The sequence below is a fragment of the Passer domesticus genome, chromosome 8, assembly GCF_036417665.1.
Source record: "Passer domesticus isolate bPasDom1 chromosome 8, bPasDom1.hap1, whole genome shotgun sequence".
NCBI classification, from domain to species: Eukaryota; Metazoa; Chordata; class Aves; order Passeriformes; family Passeridae; genus Passer; species Passer domesticus.
Genome location: NC_087481.1, coordinates 25,943,384 through 25,970,670, shown reverse-complemented (window position 1 = coordinate 25,970,670; position 27,287 = coordinate 25,943,384). Strand labels below are relative to the sequence as shown.

The following is a 27,287-nucleotide window of genomic DNA, read 5'->3' as shown; positions in this document are numbered from 1 at the left end:
GTTTCAGCTAATCTTCCCCTAGTTAAATTTTAAGCCAGGATTTAAAGGCATGGGACAAGTAAAAGAAATTAATTTTATACAAGTGTGCTGCACTTACATTTACAGTCACCTACAGCCTGGCCAGGAATGGTGCTAAATGAGACTGGGGGGGATTTGAAAAGCTTTACATGCTATATTAAGTGTGGGGTTGCTTTGAGGCATGAGTTCCATCCAAGTACTACAAAGTTTTGACTCAATCATATGTGCACCAGCAGGAGGTCATGGGTGTTTTGGTTTTTTTTTAAGATTTCCATTTTCGCCTAATATCAACTTGAGCAACAAACAAGGTCAAAACGAAGTACAGTAAAAGAAAAAAAGTGTTGCCAAAGAAGTCAGTGTTGAACCTTGGCTACTGGTAAAGTAGAGAGAATAATGAGAGAATTATTCAAGCACAACATGAGGAAAGGTAAAATCAAATCAGCACAGGCAGACATCTTCTCAATCTTACACATCCTCTACACTTCTACCTGTTGAAGCTGCCAGGTGTTCATGCAAGCTCTGCAGAGCAGTCAGTCATGTTCTCTTTGTCTTTGCACACTTGTTATCCTGGCAGGGGAGGCAGGAACCCTTCAATTATTAGCTTTCAGACCTTATTAACAAGCCTTAACAAGGAGAGGATCCACTCAATGCCCACGTCTGTCAGCACAAGTGCTCCACTCCCTGTGCACAGCATGCAGATGTTAAGCAGCTGAAAGCTGCTCCTTTCCTCTTTGCACTGCGGCACACGGAGATTTTTAAAGTTCCACCAGTGCATCCTTTTGCTTTGTGCTCTGACAACCTTATCAAAAAGCTTCATGTTTGAACTGTCCTAGAATTTAAATAAAGGAATAACATTGCTTTGGCTTCAAAACTTACTCACTGCAGTAAACAATGCTTTTGACCATTCTGGCACGTAGCTAAACTGCACTTTTGTTACATAAATGGACTTAAGGGGGCAGGTAGGGTCAGGCTGAAGGGACCACAGTGAGTCTTCTGGTGCCACTCTCCCTGCTCAAGCAGGGACATCCCAGAGCACATGGCACAGGACTGTGTCCAGATGGCTCTGGAGCATCCTCAGTGAGGGAGACTCCACAGCCTCTCTGGGCTATCTGTTCCAGTGCACAGGAGGAGAAGATCTTCCTCATGTCCAGGTAGAATTTCCTGTGCAACAGTTTCTGCCCTTTGCCTCGTGTCCAAGTGCTTGGCACCACTGAACAGAGCCTGGCTCCAGCCTCTGGCACCTCCTTCCAGGAAGGACAGCACCCTGAAGGGCAGGAGTCATACAGACCTCACAGCCACATCAGAAAGAAGTCTGGCAAAAGGACTCAGACAGTTGCACGCAATTCCGTCTTTCTTTATAATGCCTGTCCAGTTTTGTAAGGACAGTTCATAGAAAAGTTGCCCATTGCCTTAATTCTTTCTGACGTTGTTCTCTCTGTCGCTTCCTTAGCTCCAAACTGGATTGGTGCCCAGCCAGAGAAGCCTCCACCAGAAAAGGGGGCAGGGAATGAAACCCGAGTTGTGGAAGTCCAAGTGAGGCGGGAGCTGGTGTGTACTCACCATCAGAGGGCACTACGGTACTGCAATACACCACTCTCACACTCTGCCAAGGAGACAGCCGCTGATGCACCTGGAAAACACGGGAAAAAGGACAAATGTTCAGAGTCTGGCAGGATCCGGCCCTGTGCCATCTCCTGTGCCCCCTCCCCAATGCCCGCGCCAGGCACTTCCTCCCGTCCGGGGCAGCCACAAAGCCGGAGCACCTGTCAGGAACAGCCTCTTCCCTTCCCATCTGTCACCCCACAGGGATTCCCCCCGCAGCCAAGTTCACCTCGACACACCTCACCCCACACAGGTAGCTGAGGTCTGTAACAGAACAGCTGTGCTTTGTTTTTCTTAATGTGACATGGATTTTTAAAGCCACACAGTCGATCAGTTTTAAGAAATCCATTTAGCTTACTACACAGACACAGAGTAGAAATTATATCTAAGCACAAGTCTTTAAAGGTTAAAGAAGGAAGTTTTTTGCATAACCAGGAGGGATGTTTACAGAGTTGTGGATTAACAGGTTCATTCTCTTTGGTTGTTTTCCATGCCAACATTACTTTTCTCGTGTCCTTACAGAGGGAAGCCAAACTCTGAGATACGAAGCAGTAAACATGCCTGTGCATAGAAGAACAAATTGTTCCAACATAAAAAGCAATAATTGTAATACTGAGCTATAAAAATAAGAAACAACAGCCCAACAGGAAGAAAGCATATGAATGGGTTTGCATGTTCTGCAAACTTGGCAAGAGACTCATTTGCCCATGAAAATCTACAACCAGACTGATTTAGAGTCTATTTTTCAGATTATATTACACTGCTTATATACTAATCCTTCCCCAACACTGAAATTACAACTCTGGCACAAACCAGCCCAACTGTACACCACAGTAAGGAGTAACACACCAGCTCTCACCTGTCTCTGGTGGTTCACATTTCAGTGGCTGGCCTCAGATTTTTCAACAGCTGCTGTCCAATTTGGACATTCCTATGGTCTGGGATACTTTTTTCTTTGCTGAATGCTAAAACACAGCTGCCAAACCTACATTTTCACAAAGGTATCTTACAGGGAGGACTTGTTTAAGTAAACTTCTAATGAAGTTTGCAAACAAAACCCAGGTTGCTGATTACTTCTCTGCCAAATTGTCCAGACCTTTGTGTTTCATGAGGTTGCCTTTGATAATCTACTTTGAATGGCTTTAATTGCTACTTCCCCTGTCCTCTGAAGTCTGATATCCAAACCAAGGATAGTTTCCACTAATCTTTCTTGAAAGCAGGACCTTTGGCCCTGATGGTCACTGCACTGACAGCTCTAGAAACTCACTGTGACATGTGCTGTATTTATATTTCATTTCTATCAAGTTTGACAACAAAAATCAGTCATTTTCAATTTGCCTCCTCTCAGCAGCATTTTCAGCTTCCCAGGGTCAAATCAGACAGGAAAATAAGTGGGCACCAAACAGCTGTAACTCAAGTGGGAAGCTGAATGTTTCAACAAGAGTAATGTTGTAAAAAACACCTGCATGTTGGGAACTAAAGGGCAAATTTGCTTTTTTGCAAGTGAAATAACCAAGTCTTCTTAACTCCCTGACAGCATGTGCTAATGTTGAGCAACCAGGACTACCTCTCCCACAGGAAAAAAAAAAACAAGTTTTGGACTCAAAACTATCTGCGAAAAACACAGCTATGACCCCACATCCTGTACAAATCCAGCTCTGTGAATAATATAATAGTAATGCCAAGGCAACAAAGTCAGAAGCTTCAAGGATCAGATGTGGTACCACATGCAAATCGATTTTCAGAACCAATTTTTACCTAAGGAGGGGAATTTCAATCCTTCCAAAAATAGTATCAGATACAAAAACAAGTGGGCAGAATTCACTCAGTGAGACACAAAGCCTCCTCAATCAGAGAGCACTACCCAAAGACTGTTTACAGACCAGTTTTATATGCTCCCACAGCACAGCCAGCACTGATTATGAGGTTTTTACTGCTTCACTCTTCCCCTCTAGACAACATAATTCACTCATTTTTCAAACATTGCCCAGAAAGACTGCTTTTCTACCAGATGTGGACAGCAGCCCAAAAACGCAGTTCTCACAACATCCTAAACCCTGCTAAACCCAGCATTATCCTACTGCACAATAACCATGTAGCTGGAAGATGCTATCAGGTAGCACATGCAAAGACTTTACCTTAAGGCTACGAGTGTCTGACAGATACAAGCTCACTCCAGAAGCCTCCTGCCCTCATAGAAGAAACAGGAAAAGGCAAAACAGGTTGAAAAAAACCAGGGCATGTTAGGTGACTCATCAAAAAGCTGAGGTGCCCCCAGACTTAACCCCTTGCTCAATTCTTGCATCCCAATATGGGCTGAACCCCTCTGTTCCCTTAACACTCCCCTCCCCAGCAGTGTGCTGCCAATACATTTTACAGGAGAGATCTGTTAGAGCACTTGTATCTGTCACTCCTAGCTCTGAACTGTGCTGCTGCTACAATTCCTCATCAACAAAAACAGCCTCTACTGGGCAGGAAGGGGGAAAAAGGAACAAATGAGCTCAAAACTGAGCAGAGACCAAGATGTCATGATATGTCATCCAAGGTTAGCAAGAGCTTACGGAGTCATCCATCATTTTTATTCTGAAGGGAGACTGTTGTTTTAAAATTGAGATGGAGAGAAATGTTTGACTGCGTTATCCGATGCCTGCAGCTCAACAGCTTCATACAGAAAGGTGTCAGAAGGCTGAAGCTGGGGATCAGAGCAGTGCAGGGCACAGAGAAGAACTCATTTCAAGCTTTTTACTGACCAGATCTGCTCCTCAGGTAAACAGCCAACAGCTCACCCCCCTTCAGCAGCCAAGTGTGCAATAACTGCACCCAAATTTTAGTTGATACAGGCTTGTCCACCCCTCCCGAGATAAGCAGTACTTGGGAGTGTGAAAAGCACCAAAGTCAGACCACAAAAACAAAAAGCTTTAAGCACTAGGGTAACTTTCTGGGTCTCACAGGAACACATGCAGGAATTCACATTCCACATCCATCAGATCCTTCATTTCCTGCCTTATCTGCAGTAAGATGCATGCTAAGAGGCTCAGGGTTATGCAGCAGCTGCTGCTCCCAAAATGATTAAAGGAGCAAGAGGAAAATAGTCCCAGACCTCTACCTAAAACTAATCCTTCCTCCAGGTCCACATGAGACAACCCAAAGGCAAAAATAACAGCATCTCTATAGGTCCTAATGTAGCTTTCTCAATACTGACTGGATGACAAAGTTAATCAAAGCCTTGCTGAAAAAAATCAGCCATTTGGCTCCCAGTGAGTGCTCTCTGATGGAAAAAGAGGGAGCAGCTCCTGTTCTCTAGGTATGTAATTATCAATGATGGAATACTAACAACTTAGGAGATTGAGTCTCCAAACCCTAATTAAAATCAGAAAAGAGGTTGACCAGGAAAAAGAAAAAAACACCCCAAGCATTAAAAAAAGGTGAACACATCTTAGTCTAGAACCCAAGTAGAACATGCTGCTAACTCACTACCTGGAGCACCAGTGCAGCAAGAACTGCAGAGCTTTTGTGAAAAACAGAGCATTCTCTGCATAGAAATTTCTTACTACAAGTAAAGCATTTAAGAGACACGTTTGCAAGTGCTTCTGGCAACATCTATTTTACAAATTAAGAGGGGACTCCTTTATATGGGGCTGCCTTAAGTCTGATGCAAAGCAGCTCACCTTTTCCAACAAGAAACAGATATTTTCCTCTCTATCCCAACTTCTGCTGCATGAAACACTGAATGTCTTTTCCTGGCTCTAGAAGTGATTATCCTGAAACCTCCAGGCTGGAATCTCAGTGACAAAAATTGCTGTGAGCTTCCCCAGGCAGCCCCAGCAGCCAAGCCACCCACCTCAAACATGCTGAAGGGCTCCATTTATCTGTCTTTACCTCGTTTCTGCTCCTGTACTCAATCTGTCATATTTTAGTCTCTCTTAAACAGGATGTTGGAACCCTGGATGCTGAGAATTTCAGGCTCTCTGTGCTCACAAACACTGACCCCCAGGAGAACACAGCATTTGACCTGAAGCCATTCCAAAACTGAATAACAGAACTAAGATTATGAGTGTGTAGTTTGAATACAAGTGTGCAATATCACTCAGTAGAAAACTTAAGAGTTTAAGGTTTTAAAATATAGTAATATATTTAAAGCTTAGATAAAAGTTTTAAAGCAGTAACTAGTCTTTCTTCACCTTCTTCTTCATGAGTTTGAGTAGTATTTTGTAATTAGGCAGAAAAGTCTACATTAACAAGACACGAGTGATTAGTTATGTTAAAAGTAACAATAATTTAAGTGTCATTTCTTAATTCGATAGTTTTTCCTTAAAAGACCTTCTAGAGATAGATATGAAGCCATTTTTTGTAACTTGTTAGTGAAATACTGTAGAACTCACAACTTGTGAGACTATAATATAAATAAAAAATAATAAATATCTAAGTCTAAACAAAAAATACCATCTCAAATGCTTTCAATCCCAACCAAAACAAAAAAGAAAATAAAAAAATCAACACAGTACCCTGATCCTAAATTATCAGAGTTCCCTTCTATCCTCCCCTTTTCCTTTCCCTGCACACCAGCTGTTTGCAAAGTAAAGGAGACTCAGGGCAAAACCATGCCCTGACCAGAACCCTGCTGTGTGAGGGATTTGATGTGTGACTTCCCAACACAGCCAGTGGTTTTGCACCAGCACACAAGCTCTGACTGGACTGAAGCACTTTGAGCTGTGAGGGATTGACCGGGGCCAGCTGCCCAGCCAGCTGCTCCCTTGCTCCTCGGGAACAGGACAGCAGGATGCAGGATAAAAGGATGAAGGCAGGGAGATCAGTCACCACTCCTCACTGGCTTAACAGACTGGGCTAAGGGAAAGTTGATTTACTGCCAATTAAAGCAGCTAATATCAAGAAACAGCCTGAAATTAACACTTTGCCCCTAACCCAACCCTTTATCCAGGATCCAACTCTGCCCAGAAACCGCTTAGACACAGCACCCTGAGATCCCTCATCCCCTGCGTACCCCACAGAGAGACTCCTCAGCCCCAAACACCCCACAGAGATCAGAGACTCCTCAACCCCAGACACCTCTCAGCCTCCTGAGACAGCCCACAGACATCAGAGACCCCCCTGAGCCCCGTGACACCCCACAGATATCAGAGACCCCTCAACCCTGTGACACCCCAGATAACAGACACCCCTCAGCCCCATGACACCCCACAGACATCAGAGACCTCTCAGCCCCGTGACACCCCACACAGCCTTCAGAGACCCCTCAACTCCATGACACCCCACAGATATCAGAGAACCCCCTCAGGCCCGTGACACCCCATAAAAACATCACAGAGATCTCACAGCCCCATGACACCCCACACAGCCCTCACAGAGACCCCTCAGCCCCATGATACCCCACAGACATCAGAGATCTCCCTCAGCCCCATGACACCCCACACAGCCTTCAGAGACCCCTCAGCACCAGAAATCCCCCTCAGCCCCACAACACCCCACAGATATCAGAGATCCCTCTCAGCCCTGTGGCACCCCACAAAACCAGAGACCTCTCAGCTCCATGACACCCCACACAGCCCCCACAGAGACCCCTCAGTCCTGTGACACCCCACAGATATCAGAAATCCCCCTCAGCCCCGTGACACCCCACACAGCCCCCACAGAAACCCCTCCCAGCCCCAGGCACCCCACCCAGTGACTATCAAACCAGTCTGCCAATGAAACCCCTCACAGAGGAGCCAGTGTGGGGCTCCGAGCACTCACAGGACCTTGCCAGCTCACAGCAGCCCCTCACGGAGGGGCTCTGAGGGCAGCGGGGTCACCAGGGGAAGATGGCGGCGCCTCGTGAGGGACCCACCTGCTGCCAGTGCCAGCTTCAGCTAATTCCTGCTAATTCCTCCTCAGCGCCCTCCCTGCCTTCCTCAGACACCTCCAAAGGGATCAAAACAGGCTGTCTGCCACTGGAGATGTCTGCCTGCATCTCTCACCCCCTTCCTTTATTTCTGAGGTGCCTGGACACCACTGCGCACTTCCGCGATCTCTCTTTGAGAGAAAAAAATAGAAAAAAAAAATAATCTCAATCTTCCTTTGAAATTGAGCAAAACTTTATCAGGGGCTTTCAACCCTGATAATGGAAGACCCTCTCCAGCTGAGGTCTCTGGATACACTCACACAGCCAATACAGCTGTAGTATTTCCCAGCAGGCGTACCCTGGGCTGCTGTTTGGGAGTTTGGAATGGGATAAAACACCTCCTGTTCCCAAAAGGGTACAGCTCACACTGCCTCCATGCAAACCCCCAGGGATCTGGCTGGAGAGAACAATCCTGTGCCCCAGAGCTGTGCCCTCGCAGGGACAGCAACAAGCCACACACTTCTGAGCACAATTTTCTCTAAGTCCAAGCTGCTGCCTTTTTAAACCAAGCAGCTCGTTTCCCAGGACCCAAACAACACTTGTCTGATTAAATCCCACTGGCTTGAACTGATTCCTCTCTCTCTTTGACAGCAAGCCCTTACTCCATCCCACTCAAGAGGTCAGATTTTGCACCAAAAAGAACATTTTGCACCCACTGCCTCCGCAGGGCAGCGTTTCATGAGGATGAAGGTCAAGCAAACAAGAACCCGTCTGAACTGCAGTGCTATTCTTTGTGGATTTTTTCTTCTGTGTTTTAAAATCAGGCTGTAGACGGACACAAAAAAAGGCAATGCCAGCAAGATGTGGGAAGTGTTATTCCTTACATTTGGAAGCACTTTGTATGACCTACGCATTAGCAAATGATCTTCATTTGCCTCAGTTCTTGTTCCTGCCTGAATTTTCTCCTCTCCCAGCATTAGTACAAAGCTCTATCACATCTGCTAGGAAGGGAATATAAACAGGAGGTGAGCTATAAATATTTTTTCTCATCCTGCTTCCTTTGCCCATCTGCCTAAAAAGAAGCAGGTAATCCACAGTGTCCAGGAAGAGGAGGGGGTAGGAGGAAAGAGATTAATTCTCTGCAGGAAAGGGAAAAAGCAGGGATGAAGTAACTGTTCCTCATCCTTCTTTGTGCTTTTCTCCCAGGCATCACTGCTGCTCTGGAGATACTGAAACGAGGAGTTGCAGCAGAAACTGTTGTGGAGCAGGAACATCACTGCATTTGATGGGTTTGATTGAGCCTCTAGGAGACAGGAGAAGGAAGAGCAGGTAATAAAAGGGAAAAAAGTTGAGCTGACATCTTAAGCACATTCGTAAGGCAGAATCTATTGCTTTTAACAGCCGCTTCCCCTGCCACCATCCACATCACTTCATCCTTAACTAAAAACCAAATCAAAACCCCAAACCAAAACCTTCTCTCAGTCTATATTCTTAATTTTATTGCAAGTGACAACAACTTACAGAGAAATATCCAATTCCTAACTTAAGGCAGATGATAGGCAGGGTACACCAGACCCTCACACTCCCTCTTTCACCCAGCCTTCACACAGAACTTCCTACCACTGGCAGACAACACAAAACAGGGCTGGAACTTCTCCCTGACAGTTTGTGATGTCAGATCACAGCTTCACCATGAAAATATTTTTGCTTTACTGAAGCAGGATGATTTGGATTCCACTTCTTTAATACAATCCTCATGGTTACTGGGGAAAAAAAAAAACCCTGAGAATTTTAATTCCTTTGAATCCTGAAGGCTTGAAACACAGAACTCAAATAAAACACTAGGATGCATTTAAACCTCTGTCAGCCTTGAAACCTGAGAGCTAAATTTATTTCCCTAATTTCCAGATTCATCACTTGAATCTCACTGAAAAGGTTTATAACTCTCTTCTCAAAATTAAGGGGGCTGTCAACCAGTGTTTAAAAGAAGTTTGAAGAATTCAGTGAATTCTGAGCTCACTAATTTCAGGGATTTTGTCTCTCTCAGCCACCCACAGCTGCAAACTGCATAACTAAGAGAGAAGGCATCAGATGGATTCCCCTCAGCAATTTCCCCAGGGCAGCTCAGCTGTTGTTTTGTTGTTTGGTTTCTTGTTTGATTTTCTCCCTCTAGCACTTACCAACCCCATCAGGCGACTCCTTTAGCCTCTGCTAGAACCAGTTTCAAACAAGAGCTCTTGCCTCTCAACACCCAGTGCCAAAAGAGCTTCCCAGTGAGGAGGAAACAGCACCTCACTGACATCCCTGCACCCCCAGCACCAAGAATGAAACAACGAGCAGAGTTATGGAGCGAGATTCCCACAAGTGCAGGGGAATTCCTTCTGCCTCGGTGCGTGCTGGGGAGCAGCCAACTCGCACTGATTTTCCAGGGAAATAAACTCAGAAACGAGGGAACCTCGCTGGTGAAAAGGCACAGCAGGCTCGTGCAGGCTCAGAGTCAGAGAGAGCTCATGCACAGCTTGGGAGGATCTGCACACTCTGAAATACGGAGAGGTGCAACATCCTGCAAGCCACAGCACATCCCACTGCTGGGGGAGTCCTACATCATCAGCTCCCTGCAGGAAAGCACAACACAAAACAATCTCATCTCCCTGGCTAACTTTACACCTGGGTTTGGTCCAAAAAGTGGTGGAACAGAAAGGTAAGTACTCTCAGACACACAAAGGCACATCCAGGCAGTCCACAAAAAGTGGTTCCTTCTCTTGGATTATGAGCCTTACAGGGTGAGCCTAGAGGCCAAACTCACTTTAGGACTGAATCCTTTATGAGGCACTTAGCAGGGAAGTTTAAGAGTGCTGCCCAAAAGTGGCAGACAAGCTTTGTAGATACTCTGATTCTCACAAGTTCAGACCCAAGCAAAAACTAAGTTTGGCTACAAATACCTGCAGCCAATTCACACTGGCCAGGTTTATTCTGGAAGAAATACCAAAGTGTAGGATGTTCAACTTGGCATTCTTCCCTGCTTTCTACAATCAGTTTGCAGCAGTTTACCACCAGGTGAGATTAGTACAGTAAAAATCAATCCTTTTGCTAGTCCCACACACCTCTCATGAAGCCCTGGAAGAATCCTCTTCCAGAATTAAGGGTGGATGCCTGACATTCTCCACCTGGATATGCTACTTGCTATAAGGACGGTTACTGTGCAACTCCGGCTTCTAAATCCCTTATGCTCCCTGGCAAGACTAGAGCAACACAAGGAAACGAAAAAAAAAATCCAATAAAAATATATATGGATGTTTTAAAGCCATTAAAGAACACTTCATTGTGCTACCAGACCACAGATCAAGGATACTTACATACAAACTTAATAAACCTATATGTTAATGTTTAATGTCCTTTGGTTAACGATGTACTTTTACTTATTTTGCAGGATTGCCCTCCTCCTGTGCCCTGAGAGAGGAGATGGTGCAATGCTCACCTCCTGTGTGCCATAGGTACGTGCCTGGAGAGGCAACTTGGCAGAAGTTAAAGCAGGAGTGAAAGGCAGTGCTCTGCAGAGGCAGATCTCTATTGACACACCAATAACGTGCAGGAAGAACACAAACACGTTAATTGTCAACCTGATCCTTAACTAGTGTGTTAAATTCAGTTCCCAAGGTTTCCCAGTTCAGCTTTTCCCTGCTCATCTCACCTGGTCTATTTGGGAGAGGAGGAGGTCAGAGTCATAGAATCCTGGAATGGTTTGGGTGGGAAGGGACCTTAAAGATCATCTTGCTCCAGCCTCTCTTCGCATGGGCAGAGACTTCTTCCAGTAGACCAGATTGCTCCAAGCCCTGTCCAACCTGGCCTTGGGCACTTCCAGGGATCCAGAGGCAGCCACAGCTTCTCTGGGCACCCTGTGCCAGGGCCTCCCCACCCTCACAGGGATGAATTTCTTCCCAACATCACAACTAATTCTGCCGTCTGGCAGTTTAAAGCCATCCCCCCCTGTAAATAGTCTCTCTTCTTGTAGGGCCCCTTCACATACTGGAATGCCACAATTAGGTTACCCCAAAGCTCCTCTTGCCCCAATTCCTGAACAACCCCAATTCTCCCAGCCATTCCTCACAGCAGAGGTGCTCCATCTCCCTACCCATAGGAAAGTGGTGTTGACCCCCTCTGTACAGCACAAGCAGCACCCACAGGATATCCTGCATGGTTTCAGAAACACAAACTTGCTCCTGGCTCCTCTGGAGGAGGAGAAGCTTTTATCACCTGTGGGATTCCTCCCCAGACCCCAGCCTTGGCAGCAGGTGGGGCTGACTGGAACACTCACTCACTGCTTCATCATTGCTCATAAGCAGGAGGCCCAGAGATCAAAAGGTTTTTATTTAATTGACCATTGATAAAGGGAATGACTGCAGCAGCATCTCCTAATAGCTCAGAGCTATTCATCTGAGCATCTCCTGCATGGCATTGCTGTGCTACAAGCTGAATGTAATTAGGCTCAAATGCATGGAAGCACGACGGAGGCACGCACAGATAAAGTTTGAGGGAAGCTGTAAACTGATCTAAGAGCCAGTGCCACCCTCAAAGCTCAGTGACATCCATCACTCCTGCAGGCTGAGCCTGTGGGGACCAGAGGCTGGATACCCTTGGGAAGAACTGCTGCCCCCCTGTAGGTGCCACTGCAGTGCCCGTGGCCAGGCCACCTTCAGCACCGATCCACTCTGTCCCCTCCCAAACCTCCCTCCTCCGTCTTGGCAACACCAGCCAAAATGGGGTTTATGGGCACACACTATGCCCAAACCCACCTTTAGTTTATATAATGATTAAGTCCAGGCATCCAAGTTAAAATCACTAAAGAATCTTAAAGAAAAACAGACCTATGACTTCCCTTAACTTATCAAGTTAACCACTGCCAGGATGTGTGATAAACCAGGATTACCCAAACATTCCATTCCATCTCTTTGTTTCGAAATACTGCTTTCTATAAATTTTCTATCCCCTAGATTGCAAGGCTTGTTTTAGTAGGATTTTAATGGAAATGTTTCAAATTGTTTCAATTCAAGTATTTTTATTTTGTTTTAAAAGCACAGAACATATAATATCCTGTGTTTACACCTCTACCTACAGTTTTTTTCCCCATAGAAGGTGTTGCAGCTTCATCCAAAGAATAAAACACAAGGAGGATCCAACACCAAACAAATCCATTTTCAACAGCCTATCCCAAAAAGCTGATTTGAGCTACTTGCCCAATCATAAGCTGCAAACCATACATCAGATATATATACATGTTGCAAAGGGTTTGCAGTTCACACTTCTTTCCTATATGAAGGCTGAGCATTAACTCATTTTAAGACAGATTGAGAAGCCTTGGAAATGAACCACTAGAAACAAAATTACTAGGAAAATTTTATTTTTTCTAGCCAGTAAGGCCATTTAAAAATGAACAGTCTTGGGAAAAGAGATTATCCTGGGAGAGAGGGATTTGGAATGGAAAGTAACAGGAGATCTTTGGCTTGATCACTTCCTTAAAGCTTTTCCAAATCAATTAAACTGGGTTTAATATACTGTGATAGGTGTTCAGTGGTCTAGAAGAAGGCAATTTACAATTTGGCTCTGAGTTATACAAGCTGTCAGAGACACCTTTACAGTTTGTATTTTCATTGACAGTCTCAGTTAGTTAATGAAAATTGAACCATTCTTCTCTGGAAAATTAAATATACACACAAAACAGAGCAAAAAAACCTCTGTGGAGAAGCCACGAAGGGACAGGCATCAAGGTATGGACCTCAAAACATATTTCAAAGCATATGCTTTCCATCCAGGAGAGGAGGCTGGCTCAGCTCACACAGAATCAGATACTCTCCATACTTCCTTTCCAAGAACATTTTTAATGCTTTCTCACTGTACTGAATAGCCCTGGGAAGCAGGACTTTTCCTTTGATCCAATGCTAATTATGACTTAAAGCTCTTTCAGCTGTGAATCCCAGGTTTCTGCTCCTCTATGGAGATAGCTTTAAGAGGCCAGAGAGAATCACAAAATCCCAGACTAGCTTGAGTTGGGAGGAAATTTAAAACCCATCTTATTCCAACTCCCTGCCATGGGCAGGAACACCTTCCATAGACCAGGTTCCTCCAAGCTCCATCCAGACTGGGCTTGGACACTTCCAGGGATCCAGGGGCAACCACAAATTTTCTGATCTACTTGTGCTAGGGCCTTCCCCACCCTGCAGGGAAGAATTTCTTCCCAACATCCTATCTAACCCTGCCTTCTGGCAGTTTGAACCCATTCCCTCTTGTCCTGTACTATCTGCCCATACCAAAGCCGCTCTCTCTCTCCTTTGTTTGTAAAATTATTTTGGCTGTTTTGGGTGACCAAAAATTAGGGAGAGCACATTTCCCCAGGCTGACATGCTGGTAGGACTCTGCCTGCTTTTCTAAGCCTATGAAATCTGCTGGGTTCAGTCTGATAGGTGCAGTTTTAAACATCCTCAAAATAAGCATCAACAACTCGGAAAGTCCAGACATAAAGGAAGAGTGATTCAGAGCTGGGCCTCCATTACAATCTTTCTTTCATCCCTCCCTGTTTGCACTGCTTTGCTGATGGGTGAGCTGGATCCAAACAATTTGTAAGTGAACCACAACCAGCTGCCACAGCTGCTGGTCACAATTCCTTCCAAGGGGCTCTGCTGAAAGCCTGCACATCCAAACACTCATGTGAGACATCAAAAGCAGGTCCCTCCTTCACAGGGTTTTTTGGTTGTTTTTGTTTGGTTTGGGTTTTTTTAGTACAGATGAAGCTTATTGCTCAAATGAGACAGAAAGCAACAAGGTGATGAGTTTAGGTATGAGGCCCAGGCATTTCCAAGCAAAGAGCTTATCCTTTTGGGGAGCAGGAGGCCTGATGGACTCTGGAACCGCCTCCGAGAGCCGAAACCTTGCGTGCTTTCCCAGCACAGCACTGAAAACACATTAGCCCTTGAGAAAGCATTAAGAGAAGCACTAAAATAGCTGGCTGGGAGGAGTGTAAGTGGCTGTCCAGACAAATACTAGGAGAATCCATAAAGAGCTCTGGAGGCAAAAAAAATCCTCAGTGGGAAAGCAGACCACTGCTGCAGACACGCAAACCAGGAACACTTAGATCAAGTTCAGACTAAATATCAAAGATAACTCATTTCTGAGGGGCAACAGTCACAATGGAAACTAAAAACATGCACACGGCTCAGCTGGGAAAGCAGCAGCTAGATGAGCACAGAGCAGGGAAACAGGAGGAACACAGGTCACAGCCTTGCCACAACGCCGCAGGACACTGCACCAGCTGCAATCAGATTTGCTCAGGAGTGCAAGAACCCAGCAAATCCACTCAGGCAGAGCACATCCCACATGGACTGCCTACAGACAAGCACCATTTCTGCAGTGACATTCCCAATGACCCTGTGCCATCTCCAATGTGGAGGCTGTACAGCAAACAACCCCCTCCCGAAATTTTATCTTACCCTTTCACACAGCATGCACAGGGTACTTGAGTGTTTTCAAAGCTTGAAAAGGCCAAAGTCTCATCTCTACACTGTGTTCCTGTAATTCAAGGATATCACTATAAACTTGAGAAAATAATTCAGGCCAAGTTACAACTGCAAGAGTTTGAATACAGCCTGGGAATCACACTTGAACAGTGGGTGACTGGCACACCCTTCTCCTCTGGGGATAAATTTCTTTTCCACATTAGGAACCCAGAAAGATTCATTCCAATATGCCTGCAGGCAAGAGGAACAGAAATAATTTAAGTTCATCTGAGTTTTTTTCCTGAGAGGTTCTCAGCAGGCAAATGCTAACAAGGTATTTATGAAGTTATGCTGTATTTGGAAAGAGGGGCAGTGGGAAGCTTTGGCCTGTCCCAGCCTTTCTGAACAAGGTCATCACCAAGCTGCCACAAGCCCCTATGTGCAGCGAGGGGCTGGGCCACCAAATACCTCAAAAACACAGTATTTCAACTTTTTAACAGTAACAAAGAGAGACATTAACAGTTTCACAGTCTAGAACAGAGTCTGTGCGGTCCTCGGCTTGGAAACATTTGCGAGACCCGTTTTATTTCTTAGCTCTTATTTGTTATTAATATATACAGTATGTTTAACAACACAGCAGCCAGTGTGACAGACTAACAGACATAGTAAATAAGTCTGATCAGCAATAACTGCTGTTCTCACCTTTTGTAGGTAGGGAACATGGATTTAAATCCAGTAAAACATTAAGTGTCATGAATTTGACACCATGACTCTCAGGCTTACCAAAACCTCCACCCTCCAGAACACTGAAAAATTCAGAAGCATCATCTCCCAGGCCACTGAGCAACCACCACTCCTTTGGTTTTGCAGGCTGGTGAGAAATGCGTTGGCAAGTTTGTAGGAGAGCGTGTGGCAGCTCAGGGGATGACGTCTGGCAGAGGGAACTTTCTCATGCACATTTATTATTAATTAATATCAAACTCCTTTTTTGGAATTCTGCATCTTCCAGACACAAAGTCCTGCCTAAGGAAGATTAAATACCTGGTTTCTCCAAAAAAAAAGCAACTTCTAGCAAAGCATCTTGTAAAAGTCACTCCTGTGTGTTACCCTAGTGTTGGAATCATTTTCCTGGACAGAGAGGCAGCTTCTCTGATGTTTAAAACCCCCAACACCCTGCAGAAATCCCAGCAGCAAATAGGAACACCATTGTCCCTGCTGGCTGAACACCATGGGCATGCAAAGCCAACTCCATCTCACGCTGTGGTGCTGCTCCCTTGCTGATCTCCATTAAGGGTGTCACTTAGGGTAGCCTCGAGGCTACCAAGCCACAAACCTCTACAGTTTTGTAGAGGGTCACCTTGTACCCTCCTGGGCACAGGGGGTTACAGAAAGGGGCTGTAAAACCACCCCCTTCTCCCCTTTACCAGCCCTGCACAGAACCACCGACACCTCTGACACATCTTAGGTGTAGGAGGTGGTGGCTGGGCAAGAAAAATCAGGACTTGTGGACCTTGCATAAATGGAATTTACAAAGAGAAATAGAAATAAAGCCTGCACAGTACCAAATAGATTTCAATAAGCTTTCCCCACACTATTTACAGCCCAGCAAGAGGCTTAAAAATGCTCATTCTGATCTGGCTAGAGGTAGCTCACGCAAGGGTCAGGCTCACCTCAGCGGCATGACACAAACTTCTCTGGGTACCCCAAACCTTCCTAGAACTGCATTTCAATGCAAGCTCTTTCCCTGCTTCCCTCCTCTTCCCACAAGCAGGATTTTTTTTTTTTGATTCTCAGTCTAATTAGGAGATAATTTTAACTCTGTCACTGGTTTGATTGCACTGGTGCTTAACCACACTATTAGGCAAATGATTAGCTGACATGTGGCACATTTCCATGTGACAGAGACACGCTCAGTGGGGAGGATGGGGAGAGACTCCAGAGAAACAACCCCTGCCAGTCCTTAGATTAACAGGCTACAGCTGTGAAAGCACTGCTTGGGCCACCATTTCCACTTTATCATGAACAACAGGGGCAAGACAAGCAGCTGTACCTGCAGTCCAACCTGCCTGGCATCACTCATCCAAGGTCACCTGAGAAGGACAATGGGCCAGCTTGATCCTGGAACCACCACTCACAACCTGAGCAGCACAGGAGCTGCAGCAGCCAAGCAGACAATCTTCTGTAGCTGAGCACCAACTGTGCAGACCCGTCCTGCTCCATTTCTACAACCCGGGGCTCTGACACTGCCTGTGGCACATTCTGGCAAAGGGCAGTGGAGCCCATCAGCTCCAAGCTGGAAATGCTGCTTTACAAGTTTACTGTTCCAGGAGAAAACACAGCGGGTTCAGTCACCTGCTGCTGCCTGAGAGAGGCTCCTGTGCCTCACTCACGTCCATTTAGAGCAAACTACTTCAAATGAACACAAAGTTAGACAGAACAAGGAGCTTTTCAAAAACCACACGACAGCCGGCTAAGTTCTATGAAGGGAGTGTTTCCCACCTTGTGATTCCTTCAAGGATCCCAACTGAAGTACCTAAGCAAACACTAAGACATCACTTAACAACTCAGTGTGCCTAAATTGATTGTTAGGGCATCAGTGAGTCATAAACTGCCACATTCAAACAGCTGCTTTCTCCTTCTAGGAAAGCCTCCTGTCCAACACACACGAATTTGCATGGAGGAACCATTTTGCAAGCCTGGGACTCCAAAGCCTCCTGCAGCAGCAGCCACAGCTGCTGACTTTGCCAACTACCCCTGTTCAGCAGCTGCTCCAGCAACACATTCCCTCCCCACCCCACCTCTGAAGCACCAAGTTCTCGTGCTCTGCTGGAGTGAGGATGAAAGGTAGGTCCAGATTACACAGCAGTGATTAATTTATAGCCACAATCACAGGCTTTCTGCAGTCCAGAAACACACCTGAAAACAGTGTTTCTTTCCTCTGAAGTTTCTTGTTAACAGCAGACTGTGTTAAGAGCTGGAAACATCAGTTCACTCAAGGAGACAAGTGATGAGCTGCCTTTGTCTGCTTCTTGGGAACAGCAAGAAAAGGCTGACATAATAGAGGAGGCTTTAAACTGGTTGTCAGTGTTTGCTCTTCACAGAAAGTACATGTCACAAGTCATTTGGGTGACTGGCACCATTGCATCTCCTCTCCATGGGCTACAGCACCTAGGAACAAGTGGAGTCTGAGACCAAGCAAAGATGTTCCAGATTCCTTAAAATAGATCTCACATGATAGAAATGGCTCAAGCACTAACACAATGAATGTTTCTTATGCTATTTTACCACATTACAAGGGAAAAACCCCTCCAAGGTCTCTTGCAAGTCAATCCTGGGGATCCATTTTTCCTGCTTTTCACCATGGTAGCCAAGTTTACAGTCCCTGACCATGGAGCCAACCTGGGACAGCTGGACTACAAAACAGAATTCCAGATCAGTTTTTAAAGGTCTCCTTAACTGACTTGATCTTAAACTATAGCACAGACTGTCAGTGCTTTGCTGCTCATTGCAGCAGCTCTTTTCCCTTAATGCACCAAGAAAAGTCACCGAGAGAGATCATCTCCATGAAGGCACCAGGGCCAGCTTAGGAGGGACCCCACAGCCAAGGGACAAGCTCTACCAACAGGAGAGGGCACACAGAGTCAGCTGGCTGATTTCAGAGCTGCTGCTGACAGCACCTATGATTTATGTCGTTACAACATTTCTGAAGCCATCAGCTGGTAGCAGCTTACCAGCTATCAACAGCAGCAAGATGGAGAGCAAATTCATGAGCTACCAGTGGCACTACCCAGACAGTCTGTGAATATTCATGCCACTAAAACACAAATGAATTTTAATTTTTTTTTCCTATGAAAGAAAAATTAGTGGCTTCAAGTAACACCAAAGCTTTATAAATGTTATTACACCAAAACAACAAACCCAAAGGTGATCAAGAGGACTATTTCACTCCATTTTCTGGAGCAGGGCATTTGTACTTCCTATTTTCCTCTCCTTAAGGAGATCGCCATCCACAGTTCACTGTATGGAGCAAGCAACTCCATACTGATGCCTTAGGTTTTAGCTTTTATGTTTTTCAGATTCTGTGCTGCTTTGGTGTGTGGGGCTGGGCTTCACATTAAGGGATGGTGAGCTCTCTGCACAGAGCAGGGAGACAAAACAATTTCTTCTCTAGCTGGGGACCAAGGACAAATGATCCAAATCTCAGGCCCAAGAGCACAAACAACATGGGCTGGAGAGAGAAAACCAAGCAGGATGGGACTTCATAACCTAGAGCTATAATTGGGAAATTAACTCCAATATGCAAATGGAGCAGAACTGATAAAAGTGAGAGACCCCGTGACCGGTGTCCATTTTGTGACCATTTTGGTTCACCTTGGGTGCAGCCCTGGCTGGGCTCTTCTGCTGCCCAAGGTGGATCCATGGAGGCCTTTTAATAAATCCCTGCTTTATTCTTTAACTCCATCTAGTCTCTGTTCTAAGTCAGCCTTCACAAGGCATCAACAGAGTGGAGTAGAAGTCACACACACACACACACCACAAGGCAGACTCTATTCAAACAGCTAACACATATTTCATACTGCAGTTTTCCAAAACTTTTTCTCTTTTTTTTTTTTTAACCCAGCTTTGGAACAACCAGCAAAAGCTCCAGTAGGAATTAAACCAACTTTTATAATCCAAGTGGCATGCACACCCGACACAAGGCCTCTACAGCTGGAGCCATACTGCCAACATGGACAACAGGCACACCCGTGATCCCATGAAACATGGGTAACTAAACTGTCAGATCAGCAACCCATTTCTGCCCCAAATAAAACAGTGACAAGCTCTATCAGTGCCTGCTGGGCACAGGCAGCACAGGGGAAGAGGGTCAGCTCCCATTAGGATCTAAAAGTCAAAATGTAGTGAGCAAGCCCATCTTGAATTGACAAGTAGAGCACAGTCATCTGGATTTATTAAGAATATTTCTTCAGAGCAATCCTAAAATGCAATGGATGCATGCTTGGGCCATGCCACAGATCAGGCAAGCTCTCAGGTTACACTTGCAGCTGTTTTCTCAGCTGCCATCAGCCATCTGGGAATTTCTCGCTGGCACCAGAGGCTGCTCTTGCCCTGCTGGTCAGGTCCCCCCACCACACTCCTGATCTCAGCATCTTCAAAACACAGTTCATGGCACCACATACAGCACACCCCTGCTAACAGCAGCACATCAGGCACTCCTCCATCATCATCTTTCCAGGGAAAAATAAAGAAACTAAATCCTGCTCTTTGTAACTGCAGGACTGCAAAAGAGTTACAGGGTTAAAGTGAAAAGTTGTGTCAAAGACTACCAGTTTGGCTTAAAATTTGAGTGAAGCATGCCTCTGCTAGTCACCAGCTTAAAGAATAACACATTTAAGAGCTGCACAGGGAAACAAACTGCATTCCTGGGAGAGAAAGAAGCAATGGCTCAGCTGTAGCTCTCAGGAGCAAACTCACAGGTTCTCAGGAAACTCAGAAGCAGAGTCACACCACCAGATTGGCAGCAGAAAGTGAATACAAGAGATGAGGATCAAAACTGAATGCCAAATGGAATTTTCAGACACTAAATGCCAGGTGCAGACTTGTAATCTGTTTCTGTACGGCCCTGGGATACTCACTCAACCCTCAGCACACCTCATGTTTCAGGATGTTTTAATGCATCACAAAAAGCTGTCAGCCCCATCCTCTTACCCAGAGCTCATGTGCAGCAATGGCAGCCAGTGCCCATCCTCTGGGAGCAGGCAATGGATCACAAGTGAGCCACTTCAGCCTTCCTCTTCCACTGGCACATTTGCACCTTGCTCAGCAAGGGAAAATCTCCCTTTCCCAGTTATTTTATTCATGGTAAGTTTTCCCTCTTCCCAGATACCAACTGGATTTTAACATTTTACAACTGCAAGTCAAATTTACCAGGGGAAGGAGACCAATGGCTGTCCCAAGTTTGCAGTCACTGTGCTGTTAGCAGCCCAGTGTATCTCACAGGGGCTTGCCAAACCCCAGTACTGAGCTCTGGGAGCTCCTGACAGGCTTCCCCAACACCCACCCTCTCCAGGTATCCTTGTTCCCTGCCATTCATCACTCCTTGCTCTTTATCACAATCTAGGAAAACTTCCACAGCCATTTCCTTACAGCATCAAGGCCAGGAAAAACATTTTACTGAACTGTGCAACCTTCAGCAGCTTCTTGGCTCACAGTTCATAAGAAAAGTTATCACTGGCTCATACAAAAATCTCTAATGCAGTTGAAATATTTCTGGCAGAGAAACAATAAAAAAGTAAAGTGTTTCAAATGCCTGGCTAAATTTGCTACAATAGATGAGAAAGAGCTTTCTAAGCAAGTTTATCCATGAGATCACCTCTCTGTGGTGTAGAGCAACAGCTCGATTAATCACAAAACTATTTGCAAGGACTTGCCAAAAAGAGAGCAATAACAGAACAGACCCTGCAGAACAGCTCCCCAACCCAGGCAACACACACACTCTTCATCCTTTGCATGAGGAGCTGCTCAAGACTGAACTCTGCATTGAAAACTGGTTTTTTCTATTTAAAGGAACTAATGATGCAAACTGGCTGTGTCCTTTCTCAGGTGGTTGCTGCTTTAGTCACTACAGCCCTCTGTTTGCACAGCACTTAAATACCAATTCAGCTCTTTCTAATGAATGATTTCATGTAGAAAAGAACCAAAAGAGGCAATTCAGGTACACAGTGAGTGATTTATCCAAGTACCTCCACACAGGCACTATTCTTGCTCCAGTCAATGAACTTTATTCCTCCTTAGGAAGGATTAGACACAGACATCAAGCACAAACAGATTGTCCAGCTCAAAGTGGGAAGCACACAGGTCAAAACACACTCTCCAGCTCCAAATCACCATTTTTATTTCTGTTGTGACCCCTGCAAAATAGGCTTCCCTTTTATACTTAGGGTGAGTTCCCAGTGCTGCCAGCTCTTGTCTGATTCCCCCAAACTCCTCAGACCCACTGTCAGGACACATATTTCAGTCCAACCCTCCAACATCTCAGTTCTACTGCCAAAAAGCAGAGTCTATAACTTCTGGTATTCAATAGCCTTAAAGCATCAAAGTGTAGATGAGTCATCAGGGCAAGATTAAAAGGAACTGGGTTTTTAAATATTGCCAGTAAAGAAAAAAACAAAAAGGGGGTCGTGGAAGAGACAACCTAAAATCTTCAAATATGAGTCTCTCTTGGTGAGCTCTGCCCTCAAATGGACGGTGTCAGTTTGATTCATCAGTGCATGAGAGATCAATGCTATCCTAAACTCTGTGTCTTCAAGAAGTTATTTTCCAAATCTGCCTGGGAATTGTTTAAGCATTACACAGGCTGAAAAAAGAATAAATCAAGCCTAACTATTGGAAACACAAGTAATTCATCTGGCAAGCTGAGAACAGAGACAACGGACCATGAATAATTCAAGAGGGGTAAGATCCAAAATATTCCGTTTGGTCTATTACCTGCAGCCTGAAGTGGTGATAAAATACTTGATTAAATTGGAGAGCAAAAGCTGTTCAGCACAATTACTGGATAAATATTTCAGAGCAATTTTTCTGTTAAATATTTGGAATCCCCCTGCCAGCCTGCATTCCACCCAAGGACACGAGGGGAGGGTTTCTACAAGAACTCATGGCCTTTCCAAGGCAGAAGTCTCAGAGGATGAGGGATGAAGATTCAGGCTCACAGAAACCCAGCTCAAATCACTTTGCAAGCTAGTTGTTTCAGGTGTAGCTTTAGGCATTTGTTGAGAAAAACTGCAATAATTTTACTTCTGGAAGTAGGATTTTAGGTGCTGCTTCAGGAAAGCACCCTCCTCCTCCTCCCTCCCTGCCCTGTTTTAGTTGTTGAATAAAGTCAGAGCTTAGGAAACAGATCTCACAGACCATTGAACCTGCATTTGCCCACTCACTTCACCTCATCACCGAGCTATGCAGCGTTCCAGGGAGCACAACAGAACTGCCACCTGATAATGCCAAGGTAAAGCACTTAAACCAGCTATGATCCCTGTTATTTCCATGCAATTTGTTGCACAGAGTGATTGGGCACGGAGTTCTCTAAGCAACTTGAAGTTCTGGGGGGAAAAATACTCTTAAATTCCATTTGAACTCTAAGGGAGGGAATCTCAGCACCCAGAGGGAAAAAGAGCAAACCTTGAGCAGAGAAAGGCAGAAGCTGGTGAGGGGATCAGCAGGTGAGCCCTGTCCAGATGTGATCATGGCATTATCAAGGCTTTGAGGATTTTCTCTGAAAGCCCTGTACCTGTGAGGAATGTCAGAGCAACCCTCAGCCTGCATTTGGGAAAGGGAGGGGAATATGGCCACCAAAGCTAATTTTGGCTCTGACAAAAAGTAACTTTCACATTATTTCTTCATCCCATCTTTTTCCCCCAGCCTAAATAAATGCATCCCTATGTTGGGATACGTCTGGAAAAAGGAAAAAAAAATCCAGCCCACACAAGCTCAGGGACCTTCAAAGGCATGAATGGCCATGATAATAAAAAGGAAAACACCTTTCAATGTGAAAGGCACAGGAGGGGAAAAAGCTTCAGTGTAGGAGTTCAGGAACAGCAATTGATGCTTGGGCCAGGAGGAGTTCTCAGAGATTAAACACTCAAGAGCAGAAAGGTAAGTTCTATCCACTTTTAACTAAGGAAAAAGTAAATGTTGCTGAATTTAATCAAGCCACCTTCCCTATTCTTTCTAGCTGGGCTTAGCAACAGCACAACAAAAACCAGTTTGGGGAAGTCTGACTTCAAATCCAGGCCATTTCAAGAATATTGAGCTTCAATAAGTCAAGCCACCAGGCAGGAAAACTTATTAGGAATAGTCAGCTTTAAATACATTCACCATTTCTACTTTATTTTCCTGAAATGCCACTCATATCCAGCAATCCAGGGTTTCCCTGCACTTAGAACATCCACCCAGCTCCCATAATCCAAACTCTCAGTTTATCTCTGGAAACACACAGCATGCCAATTGCTATGTATTTCACATACTTCCTGATTTATTTAAACCAAAGAGAATTGTAAAGAAGACATTTTTATGACTTATTCTAATTGAAGTTGAAATATAAATCTCCAAGTCAAATGTAGCTACCTTAAGGATACTTGATAGATCAATACTTTAAACACATTATTCATAGCATTTAGGTTCAGAAATGTAAAGCTGCTGCTAACCAGCTATTTAATAATAAATAGACATAAAAATTCAGTAATGAGGGGAAAAAAAAAAAAAAAAACACAAAATCAGGTACTTTTGAAGCTTCCAGAAGAAATCTGGAATGATGATCCTTGAGGGTGTCTTCCAAATCAGAATTTTCTGTGAAATACTGGCATACAGTCAGCTGATGTCTGACTTCCATGAAAGTGAAAAAGAAGCCAAAATTATTTATGTTTATTTTCCATCAAGAAACAAGCCTGATAAAGAGATAACATGCACAAAACAAACAGGTCTTTAGGCACCCTTATCACAAAATGTTCAAAGCCTGACTTCTGATTTTGACTGTCAATATTTTCCATTTGGCTTTACCTGACTTGTGATAAAAAAAATAAAATAAAATGAATGCCATCCCTGGTTTTACTTTTGGGCATGGAGAAAGCCAGGCCCTGGGGAGATCTCTGGGGAATTTCTGCCAGTGCTGTCAGCTCTGGGGGAGCACCAGGAGCCTGTGCTCACCCATGGCTAAGGCCACTCAAACAACCCAAATTCTTCCCAGCTTGGCACTGATCTGGCAAATCCCTTAAGAGTTGTGGATGCTGTCAAGAGATGCCACTTGGAAAACCTCTCTATAAGTGGTCAGTGGGTCTGGACATCAGTGAGGGAGATGCACAAGCTGTTAACAAGCAAGATTTTGGGCTTTCTTTTGTAAAAATTAGTTATTTAATAGCAGTTCTAGAAACTGAATCTCGTGGTTTTTTTCATCTCCGCACATAACAGCCTCAGAAATGCAGAAATTCTTCAATTTCACCTGAAGGCACATGTGTTCAGACCCCGCCTATGAATAAGCTGAAATTCCTTGGGCTTTTGTTTAGTTTTTTAAGAGCACAGGAGCCTTGCATTGTGGAATATTAATCCAGCTGCTACACTGCAGGACACTGAGAAGGATGAGGTTGGCTTGGTCTCCCCCAAAGGCTCAGAGCACTGCACATGAACTGCTTAGGTGTGTTCCCTGCTGGCAAACTGTGGGCTTGCAGCTGAAGAGAAAAACAGAGAAGTTCCTTGGCGTGCCTGTGAAACAGAGATGCTTTGCCTTTCCTGCCCCTTGAACATCAGGGAGTGGGGCTGGAGGAGGAGGGGAGTGGTGTGGCATTAATTGTGGGGACTTTTAACCATAAAAGTCGGGAAGCATCTCCTGAACCAACAGGTTTATTTTAGAGAACCCTGTTTGCCACAGGGAACAGCAAGGCATGTCAGCATCAGAAGCTGCCTCCACCCCGAGTTCTGCTTTTAGCCCATCCTGCTCCCCAGGTTAAGAAACCAGCAACTCCTCCGTGGCTTGGAGAAACCACAACGCTTTGCTAATGCTGCTGTGGGCAGCACTGGCCTCGTGTGGCAACGCTTTATGCACTTTCCAAATGTTGCAGTCCAAAACCTCAGACTGTGCAACCCCACCAAACTCTGCCTTTGGGAGCTGCTCCTCCTTTGGCACCTTTATTAGCACACCTGGTGTGTCAGCATCGTTTTGATCTTTACTTGCTCAAGTCCCACACAACCCACAGTCCTTCACCCTTCACACCTTGGAGCTCTCTGAGATAAGCAAGTTTGACACAGAATCTTGCCCAACACTGCAGCCAGCAGGAAATCCAAGGAATGAAGGCCTCACCTCCCCTCTTGGGGCTGCATTTTGGTCAGGGCTGAGCTCTGGCACTGCTGCATCCCCCTGTGAGTCTCTGCTGCCAGCAGGCACCATCCAGCTCACACTGTCTGAAGTGTTTGCACAGCACTCTCCCCCCAAGGCAGCCTTAGGCAGGAAGCTTCCCTGGAGCAGAGGATGCTAACAAAAGCAGATTAGATAAATCACAAGGTACTGTTGCTATAAAAATGTCCCTTAATTTGCTATCTCTTAATTAAGGAGACCCCAGACCATGCTGCCAGTGGCAGGGCCTGCCTCCCAACTCCTGCCCATGGTGGTGTCCCGATGTCCTCTGGTTTACTCAAGCTCATTCACTTTTTTTTTTATTATTATTATTTTTTTATATTTTTTCCCCTGCAGGCTGCTATCAGCTAGATCAGGGAATCAATACAATGTGCTGCCACACAGCTGCTGGTTCTCCTGCTTGCAGATGAAAGGTGAGAAATACCCTATCATCCCTGGGCACGTTTGGGGTTGACAGCTTCTTTCTAAACAAAAATTAAGGCTAGAACCGGTGGAAAATAGCCTAATTGAGCACCATACCACTGGCAGATCTTTGTTTGGATCCATCCTTGCTCATCTGTGAGAGCCACCAAAACTGGAGGTTAAAGACTTTAAACTACAATTTAATACAGCTAAGAAAAAACAGACATTCAACTACTGCATTAAGGGTTTAGGAGTATTCTCTTCTCCATGAAGGGAGAGTTCCTCATGTGAATCATCTAACTTTACTTCCATAAAAGAGAAGCAACTTTTAACTTCCACGTGGAAATTGCCACAAGGCTGAGTCAGACCTTTGTTTTCTCATTGCTTAGAGAAGACCAATAAACTGTAAACATCCAATTCAGTAAAAGCTCCACCGTTAATTCAGGGGCTGGAGTGGTTACACTCACCCTAGAGACCAGGCAATACATCAGCACATAAGACACACACACAAAAGCTTTTTTTTTCCTCATGAACCTCAATATCACTTCGTAAGAAACCCAAGTTGTCAGCCAAACTCCTCTTTCCTCAGCAACTTGCACACATTTTCTGTGAATGTCTAATTTAAGCTCTCCCTTAGGCAGGAGAAGGCTTCTCAACACTGCAATGAGCAAATGAAAATTAAATCCCTCCTAAGCACCGCAGCAGCAGAAAGCACCACCTTGAGCTTGCTTTGCCCTCCAAGTTTATGGTTAAAAGTCCCCAAATTAATGCCACACCATTCCTCCCCTCCTCCTCCAGCCCCACTCCCTGCAGTTAAAGGGGCAGGAAAGGCAAAGCACCTCTGTTTCACAGGCAAGCCAAGGAACTTCTCTGGTTTTCACTCCAGCTACAAGCCCACACTTTGCCAGCAGGGAACACCTCTCAAGCTGATGCACAGCTCAAAGCACCTGCAGTGAGTGGCATCCTTTGAAATCCAGTGCAGAGATGTGGAGCTGAGCAAGCACCAGAGCTGAAACCATTTGTAGCCACCACCACA

At 45.1% G+C, this 27,287-nt stretch overlaps 1 protein-coding gene across 3 annotated transcripts in view; it reads right to left on the bottom strand.

Annotated features, from left to right (window-relative positions):
* Positions 1 to 27,287, bottom strand: part of MCU (mitochondrial calcium uniporter) — an 81,254-nt gene that overhangs the window by 11,055 nt on the left and 42,912 nt on the right. For all 3 annotated transcript variants that reach the window (XM_064429862.1, XM_064429863.1, XM_064429864.1), the window contains exon 2: positions 1,579 to 1,648. In XM_064429862.1, the coding sequence (XP_064285932.1) occupies positions 1,579 to 1,648 (70 nt within the window). The remainder of the gene's footprint in view (positions 1 to 1,578; positions 1,649 to 27,287) is intronic.